The following is a 9,952-nucleotide window of genomic DNA, read 5'->3' on the forward strand; positions in this document are numbered from 1 at the left end:
ACTTAAGTAAAACTATCACTGCTAAGGTAGAAATAGTCTGTTACAAGTAAAAGTCAGGAATTCAAAATGTACTTGAGTAAAAGCGCAAAAGTATTGGCACCAAAATGTAGTTAAAGTACCAAAAGTAAAAGTACTGATTATGCAGAATGTCCCATTTAAAGTTTTCAAATGTATAAAAAGCTTGCAATGCATTGTGAGCTTGTAGATCGGCTATTTTCGAATAGCCAAAGTTTAAATAGGGCTGAAGTGGTTAATGTAGGTTTTGTAATAATAATCAAAATCTACAAAGTAACTAGTTCAGTCAGACAACTCTTGGATTGGATTAGAATATATATTTATTAGCAAGCTTGAGCATGGTATGGTATAGAAAGCATGAGGAAGCATATGGCGTCAGGCCTCTGAATCCATTCATTGATTCCCTGTAAGGATAACATTTTAATGAATGTTACATGCCAAATAGCATTTACAGGGAATGAATTAAACCCCCATGGGGATCTAGAAACAGAGCCTACAGGTGGATGCCGGGGAGGCGGGTGGGATGACTTTCATGGGCAGCAGCATGCAGGTAAGCAGCGAGCAGGATACGCAGGATCTCAGCAGCAGCAGCAGTAGCGACGCACGTCAGCCCAGCAAGACAGGGAAGCCAGAGTGAGCAGGTAATAGCGCAGTACCTATAACCACCCGAACTAAGAACATGTACTCAAGTACTGTACTTGAGTACAATTTTGAGGTACTTTTACTTTACTGGAGTATTTCCAATTTTCTATACTTTTACTTCTATTCCACTACATCTCAGAGGCAAATATTGTACTTTTTACTCCACTACAATTATTTGAACTTACTTTTAGATTTGTATTATTATTACAAAACATACATTAACCACGTCAGCCCTATTTAAACTTTGGCTTTTTTATTTGAAAATAGCCAATCTACCAGCTCACAATGCGAGGCGTTGTAAGCTTGTAGATCTGCTATTTTCAAAAGATTTGTATACATTTTAGACATAACGATAACTTGTGAAAAGGGAAATTCTGCATAATGAGTATACTTTTACTTTTGGTACTTTAAGTATAGTTTTGATGCCAAGTGTTCAAATATTATTTGTATTTCTACGTATTGACTGAAATAGTACTTTTTCCACCACTGAAAATGCAATATAGACGACCCTGATGCAGTGTCTCCTTCCCCAGTAAACATTGTATAGGTGCCCCCCCCCCCCCCTTATCCGCCTCAGCCTATAGCCTATATGTTTACATTCTCTACCAGGACACTCCATCCAGACATAATCATAACACTGTGCATTATAATAATGAATGGATTCAGCCATACGGTCATACAGAACAAAGCTAGGAAATAGGAAAGGAAAGAGTTAATCGATCAATAATCAACAGGAATAAAAATTGAATTTCTGTTACTACAGTATGAATGAGACTCTTTGGTATGAGATTACCAAGAGTGTCAACGGTTGTGTCAAAGAGTTCATTTATTCACACAGGTATTCCTCTTTGGAATGAGCTGCCTCCTCTAGGCAAATTACAACCACCCCAATTGTATAAGTTATATTGGAAATGATGTGCATAGTTGTGATTGGCCATACTACTGCCACACCACATCTAATCACCATAAAAAGTTTGAATTGTTTTTCCTATATACCACAAAATGTCATGCAAGCCCCTTCAAAACATTTACAGAGATCCTGCAAACTAAACAGGCTAACAAATATAATGTAGCTATTGAGGTAGGTCGGTTCTCAGCTGTGCCAGAAGAGAATAGGATATGCAATGTATGACCTGAAAGATGTCAAAAATGAATTCCATTTTATGTTTTATTGTACTCTGTATATGACGATTTGAGGGTTCATTTATTTGATGTAATGCAAAAACTAAAAACCTGAGCTATTCTGGGAAGATGATGGCCAGAAGTTGGAGTGGTTGTTTCATTATGAGGTATTTTGTTTCTGGAGCCTGCATGGGGCAGAAGACAATCTCATCTTTTCAAATAGGTTCATGTCCGGTCGGTCTCCTGTTAAGATGTGAGGTAACAGGCCCAATGCTGTATTTAAAGTTGTATTTATGTAATCTGCCATGTACAGTATGAAGCTTGAGTGTTTTAGTTCGTTATTCGTTTGATCATCGTTTCTGAATTATCATGTCGGTTCATTGTTCATGTCAAATGAGTGTCCATATGGGCTGGGCTTCCTTGGAAGCATGACACTTTAATAAAGAAAAAAATTAAGAAAACATCTAATCATGTAGCTATATCATCCAGACCAGATTTCAGAAATAGTGAATATGCTGTGTGAATACAGATTTCAATGGCCTTATCAGAATATTGTCATATTGTATTGCTTGTATTTCAGAAATGATTGATGTTCCAGCTTGGGAAGGGGGAAAACAAAAGGTGCAGAGCAGGAAGGAGTATATTATTTGTGCAACAACTTGGCAGTGCTTAATGTTTACCAAAATATCAAATATGATCAGATAATGTTCAAAGGTATGAGGGGCAATTCATTTTGTGTTAGTCTGATGGTCATGCTTTTACTGTCTAAGATCAAAGTTATTTTATTACACAAGTAGATGAATTACACCTGATCTCAGACAGTTGATACATACTCCACTTCTATAATACAATCACAGAACCGCTTTGGTCATCTGGTCAGCAACTGTTACTATAGATTGTGAGGCTATAATCCTGTCCATATGTAATTTAAAAATAAATGTGCATATTCACATGCTAACCTGTTTCACCATAAATACCCTGAGATGAAGAAATCACACCACGTTTTTGTCTGACATGAGGGAGTTTCCTTGTGTGTGTGTGTGTGTGCGTGCCTGCGTGCGTGCATGTGTGTGAACTTTGCATCAAGTCAGTGGAGTGTCAAAGCTCCACCCTGTACCAGACTCAGCTGACAGAAAGCAGGAAACAGAAACTTACACTCCTCACTGAAGAAACACACAGAGAGACAGACGAAAAGATTCACATTCAAATCAAACTCACAAATTCCAGTGAGGGAGGACAGACTGTCTTTCCACGACTAGGAGGGAATACTGACCCAGACCACTGGAACCTGCTGCCGACTCTGTCAGCTGAATGGACTTTAACAAGAACCAGGATTCAAAGTGAACGTAAACTTCAGGGAACATTCTAGAAGTGTTACCACCACTCACTGGCTGATTTCCTGTATTGAGCAGAGTGTTTGTTGCTTTTATTCAGAGACAAAATGGCTTCCAAGTTGGCTCCCTCAGAAGAGGATTATTCCTGTCCTGTGTGTTGTGACATCTTTAAAAATCCTGTTATCCTGTCATGTAGCCACAGCATCTGTAAAGCCTGTCTGCAGAAATGGTGGAGAGGGAAAGTAAGAAAGGAATGTCCAGTTTGTAAGACGATTAATTCAACGGATCCACCCAGAAACTTGGCTCTGAAGAACCTGTGTGAGGCCTTCATACAGGAGAGACACCAGAGAGCTTCAACAGGGTCTGAGGTACTCTGCAGTCTGCATGCTGAGAAACTCAAACTGTTCTGTCTGAAATGTCAACAGCCAGTGTGTGTTGTGTCTCGGGATTCTAAAAAACACACCAACCACAGATTCAGACCCATCGATGAAGCTGCCCTGGATCACAAGGAGGAAGTCCAGGAATTACTGAAGCCTTTACAGGAGAAACTGAAGTTATTTCATGGAGTTAAAAATAACTATGATCTAACAGCAGAACACATTAAGGTCCAGACCAAACGCACAGAGAGAAAGATTAAGAAACGTTTTAAGAAGCTTCATCAGTTTCTACGGAAGGAAGAGATGGCCAGGATCCAAGCACTGAGGGAGGAAGAGCAGCAGAAGAGTCAGATGATGAAGGAGAAGATTGAGGGTCTGAACAGAGAGATATCAACCCTTTCACATAAAATCAGAGCCATAGAGGAGGAGCTGAGAGCTGAACACATCTCATTCATGCAGAACTATAAGACCACAATGGAAAGAGTCCAGTTCACACCGCAGGACCCACAGCCGGTCTCAGGAGCACTGATAGACGAGGCCGAACACCTGAACAACCTGACCTTCAGAGTCTGGGACAAGATGAAGAACATTGTCTCCTACACTCCTGTCATTCTGGACCTCAACACTGCCCCTGCACTACTGATCCTGTCTGATGATCTGACCAGTCTGAGATTGGGAGAGAGACAACAGCTTCCTGACAACCCAGAGAGATTTGACCGCTACTGCCATGTCCTGGGTTCTGAGGGATTTAACTCAGGGACTCACAGCTGGGATGTTGAGGTTGGAGACAGTATAAACTGGTCAGTAGGTTTGTTAGCAGAGTCTTTTCAGAGGAAGGGAGAGAGAGGGGGTCAACACTGGACTATACGTTTAATTAAAGGTAAATACTTAGTCAGCTCACCAGAATCAGGACTCACTGCTCTCTCATTGAAGCAGAAACCTCAGAGGATCAGAGTCCAGCTGGACTGGAATGAAGGAAAGCTGTCATTCTCTGATCCTGATACTAACACACACATACACACCCTCACACACACTTTCACTGACACACTCTTTCCATTCATTAATACTACTGATACTCTCCCTCTGAAGATGTTACCAGGGCAGGTCAGTGTAACTGTCGGTGAAGTAGGTGATGATGATGAAGAAGATGATGACGACGACGACGACAATGATTATTATGATGATGATGATTATGATGATGATGAATAACATGATGATGATTAACATGATGAAGACAAACTAGGGCCTGGGAGTAGGGCTGGGATATGGACAGAAGGAATCAAAATAATATCTTTGACCATATCTTTATATCAATATTGTGACCATAATATTGTACTACTGTCACAATAATATACATTATTTTGTCTTATTTTTATCTACAAGCTCAATCCAATGTGCTGTGAGCTTGTAGATCTGCTATTTTCACTATTTGTTTTCTTTTACATTTTTGAACATCTGAATGTAAGTTATTAAAACCAGGGTGGGAAAAAAACACTTACGCCATATACAGTATCACGATATTACAATATTATTATATTACAAAACCCCAGATGTTATTAGTCTCACATCACGATATTGATAAAATATCAATAATACACCTTGCTATTGAGTCTTTAAAGGGGAATACCAGTTCATTTTAGAAGGTATTTGATTGTGTTGTGGTCTAGGACAGTCTGTCACGGTCACAGCCTCTGCCGCACCCATCTCCCCTTTTCACCAGTAACTTGATATTCTGAGTGGGTTCACACCTGCTATAGCCAAAAAATCAGTGAAAAATTGTCACCCAAAGGAGATATCGTCATATAAGTGATATTACACTAATTGTACATCTGTTCTTGAGGTAATTGTTTATCCCCCAAAATCACAAAGGCTAATTTGACCTTTTGGCATACACAAATAAGTCGGTGTGTCCAAAAACGTAGTTACTGCACTTTGGCTTTGTAGGGCAGTGTATCTCACCTGTGCCTGATTGTCCCCAGAGACTAAACATGCCCACACAGACTGTCCATCATTACTGGTTCATAATTTAGTTTGTGTGTCAGGTTTTCTGTTGCTTCCTGAGTTTTTCTTCTTATTGTTTGTTTTTCTGTGTATTTTAAGTAAAGTCTGTTTTTAGTTTAACTCTTGTTTATGTGTTTGTTTCCCGTGTTTGTCTTTGATTTCTTTTTATTAAAAAAAGAAATGTTGCCCAAAATAGGAACGCTAGTATTAATGTGGTTATTGAGTCAGGATTGAGGCTACTGATTTCAGATATAGTACTAAATAGGAATGTCTGCTACTATATATTTTATTCACATTATTACACTGTGTACAGTAGCTTGCCACCTGTTGTGTCCAAGCATCTAGTTACTTTGTAGATTTTGATTATAATTACAAAACCACTTCAGACCTATATATATATATACTTTGGCATTTTGAAAAAATCAGATCTACAAGCCCACAACGCGTCGCGTTGTGGGCTTGTAGATCTGCTATTTTCAAAAGATTTTTATACATTTTATACATTACACGAAATCTTTTGAAATGGGACCTTCTGCATAATGAGTACTTTTACTTTAGGCACTTTAAGTACATTTTGATGCCAATACTTTTGTGCTTTTACTCAGGTACATTTTGAATACCGAACTTGTACTTGTAACAGAGTATTTCTACAATAGGGTATTGATACTTTTACTTAAGTAAAACATGTGAGTACTTCATCCAACTCTGTCGATATATCACTTATCTATCCAGGTCATCATTGGCTTCCTAGCTGACCTGTCTCAGCTCAGTGGAACAATAGTTCTCTAATGGAAAAAAGAAAACACTGGTCTGCAGTTACATATAGATAAGGGGACATTTTCCCCCTAACTGATGATAATAATGATAATACCTCTCTCACTTGACTTTTCATAGGCATTGTATTACACAAATAACACTTTGACACAGAAAGAAGTATACTGTGCTTATATAATGGAAATGATCAGATATTTTCTCTCCTTTTTCTCTGTGTCTGTGTGTATGTCTCGCTCTAACTCTTGATATAGTATGGAAAATGTGGAACTTGTAGTACAGCCGAGCCTAATAATATTGCAGGATTTTAAGAGAATTTTGGATTATTATACACATCTTGTCACTTGGCTTGTCAGTATTTTACAGTGGTGGAAAAAGTACTCACGTTTTTTACTTGAGTAAAAGTATCAATACTGCAATGTAGAAATACTCTGTTAAGTAAAAGTCCAGAATTCAAAATTTACTTGAGTAAAAGTACAAAAGTATTGTTATCAAAATGTACTCAAAGTGCCAAAAGTAGAAAGTACTCATTATGCAGAAGGTCCCATTTCACAAGTTTTCAAATGTATAAAATCTTTCGAAAATAGCGGATCTACAAGATCGCAATGTGTCGCATCGCGACTCATTGTGAGCTTGTAGATCGGCTATTTTCAAATAGCCGAAATCTATAGGGCTGAATGTTTTGTGATAATAATCAAAACCTACAAAGTAACTAGTAACAAAAGTTTTCAAATAATTGTAGAGGAGTAAAAGTACAATATTTCTATGTAGTGGAGAAAGTAATTAGTAGTAGAAGTAAAAGTACTGAAAATTGGAAATACTCCAGTAAAGTAAAAAAATACCTAAAAATTGGGCTTAAGTAAAGTAAATGTACTTAGTTACTTTACACCACTGGTATTTTAGACATAACACTTCTACTCATCGCACATAGTGCATGTTCCACACACAAGGCCATTGGGTCAGTTTCACTCGAATCTGAGTGCAGCGAATAATACAACAGAGATCCTGAACCAATGTTATGTATACAATCATATGCTGAGTTTAAACAGGCATGCACTTCTTTGGGCAGCCGTCTAAGGGCCACAAAAACACTACAAACCATCCAATCCTACGATAAAGTATGGTCATCGTATCACGGGTATCTTATGCTTACATACTGTAGATGAGTGATTCACCACATGTGTGTACTGGGTCAAGCATAAAGATCATAATTCATAACAATACGTGTATATCTTTTACCAAAATCAAATCAAATCAAACGTCTGTCCAGTGCTCAAGTAAATAGAGTGCAAAGAAAACAATTTGAAAACAAAGTGCTACAATATGTTATTACCAACTAAGTCCTAGTCTGTGTCCCTGCTGCTGTTTCTAGGCTGCTGTCTTGTAAATGGTAAATGGTGCATTTATATAGCGCTTTTATCCAAAGCGCTTTACATAGATTGTGCATTACATTCACCCATTCACACACACATTCACACACCGATGGCAGAGGAAACCATGCAAGACACCAACCTGCTCATCGGGAGCAATTAGAGGTTCAGCGTTTGCTCAAGGACACTTCGACACTAACTCTGGGGGAGCCAGGGATCGAACTGCTCTACCGGCCACTCTACCCCTGAGCCACTGCCGCCCCTAAAAGGGAGAATGAATGGAACAACAGACACCAGAAAATCTGTGTCCCTCCCTCTTAAATGGCTCCTGTCTGAGTGTCAGGATAAGAGGATATAGCATCAAATTAGTTGTAATAATAATAATAATAACTAGAGGTTTGGGCCGCTTCGCGGCCCTCACATCTAGGCCCGATCATATCACAATCTAATCGAATAAAAAGATACTGCGGCCAGAAAGAAGGAAAGCTGCTGTGGCTAAAATGTTAAGATGTAGTAGGAAATGTAGTTTTATATTAACCGTACAATATGTAAGTACATTGAAGGCGGGGAAAGAAGCCTATATTATAGCCAGAGCACTGATCAACAGTCTGTGGCAAGTTTCGGGGCAAATGGAGTGATCGTGTGTTGAGCAACCCCGGACATATTTTGGAGGTCATGTGTGTGTGTGGGGGCCAGGGGAGAGGAGAAAGTTGTGACACATGCATTCCCTCCATGTCCTTCATTAATCACTCATCATACATCATACAGTCATACAGTCAAAACAGATAAGTTTTGACTCTCAAGTTTCATTGGCATACCTCACAGTAGTAATCACATTAATGTTCAAAGACTATCATCATCATAAAATACCTTAATAGAAAACAAAACTCGCCCCCCCCCCAATCAGACATTTCTCCCCATTTTACGCCCCACACTTGAAAAGTAACAGTGGATTTTTCACCCACGAAACGGACTATCAAAAAGTGCCTCGGTCATACTCTACCTCACTCCCTAGATATCTTATTTCCTTATATCACTTCTTGTTGGCTATTTTGAGGGACGCTATTTATACATTACGGATGTATGTCGTTCACGTTACACACTTGCACAGGTGTTCACATGTATGTTGTTTAGATATTCTTAGTGTTTCCTTGTCCACCAGGGAAGCCCAGTTTTTTTGTATAGTTCATTAAAGAAAACAATACACAAATGGTAAGTGTGTTATTTAGGTTTGATTACCTGGTATCCATTTCCCCCTTTTTTTCCCTCTTTGCATTGTATTGTTGTAGGTCATTCTGGATAGCAAAACAGTGTCTGCTAATTGCCTTAATTGTAAATTATAATTGTTGCCTACTAGGCAGAGGAGGATGTGAGGGCAGCCTGCAACGCTCTTTATTACAACTTGATTGTGACTTCGTACAACATTTGCGGAGAAAACCACAGGCCCTCTTGTCGCTCAGCAATGGTTGTGGGACGGGTCACCAAATGTATCTTTTGGGTCTCGAGCTTAAAGGTTTGGGAGCCCCTGCTCCAATGACGATGATGACTGCAGTGGTGTAAAGTAACTAAGTACATTTACTTAAGTAATGTACTTAAGTACAATTTTGAGGTACTTTTACTTTACTGGAGTATTATTTCCAATTGTCTATACTTTTACTTCTACTCCACTACATCTCAGAGGTAAATACTTTTACTCCACTACAATTATTTGAAAACTTTAGTTACTAGTTACTTTGTGGATATAAAGTATTACATTATAAAACATACATTAACCACTTTAGCCCTGTTTTATACCTAGGCTATTTGAAAATAGCCGATCTACAAGCTCACAACGCGTGGCATCGCGACGCGTTGTGAGCTTGTAGATCTGCTATTTTCAAACATTTTAGTACTTTTACTTTTGGTACTTTAAGTACATTTTGATACCAATACTTTTGTACTTTTACTCAAGTACATTTTGAATTCCGGACTTTTACTAATGGAGTACTTCTACATTGCAGTATTGATACTTTTACTTAAGTAAAACATTTGAGTACTTTTTCCACCACTGGATGACTGTCAGCCAACCATGCGGCAGGTATGAGGGCGGTCAGTTGGACTGTGCTGTGTTAAAGCACAGACACACAGAGGACAACCCAGACGTGGCAGGCAGGTGAAAAACCTGCTGAAGCTGAAGGGGCAAAGGCATCAAGCAAGAAGCTGCCACAGATCTCCACACACACCTGTTTCAACAGATTTGTCCACGCAGCTATGGTCCTTGTTAGTTACAGTATTCTGGCTGGGTAGACGACAAACTGCATGGAGATGAACCATCCTTGAC

General features: G+C 39.0%; 1 protein-coding gene across 1 annotated transcript; it reads left to right on the forward strand.

Annotated features, from left to right (window-relative positions):
- The first annotated feature begins 2,953 nt into the window (after positions 1-2,953).
- LOC308082194 (E3 ubiquitin-protein ligase TRIM35-like) lies at positions 2,954-5,721 on the forward strand. The gene has a single exon (XM_080423865.1). The coding sequence runs from the start codon at positions 3,221-3,223 to the stop codon at positions 4,697-4,699; it is 1,479 nt and encodes a 492-aa protein (XP_080279991.1). The 5' UTR covers positions 2,954-3,220; the 3' UTR covers positions 4,700-5,721.
- Positions 5,722-9,952: the final 4,231 nt, after the last annotated feature.

Source organism: Gymnoscopelus braueri (assembly GCF_963280865.1).
Source record: "Gymnoscopelus braueri genome assembly, chromosome: 3".
NCBI lineage: Eukaryota > Metazoa > Chordata > Actinopteri > Myctophiformes > Myctophidae > Gymnoscopelus > Gymnoscopelus braueri.

What these genes read in the sequence shown, in the direction of transcription:
- LOC308082194 (XM_080423865.1), top strand. Translation starts at nt 3,221, where the DNA reads ATGGCTTCCAAGTTGGCTCCCTCAGAAGAGGATTATTCCTGTCCTGTG.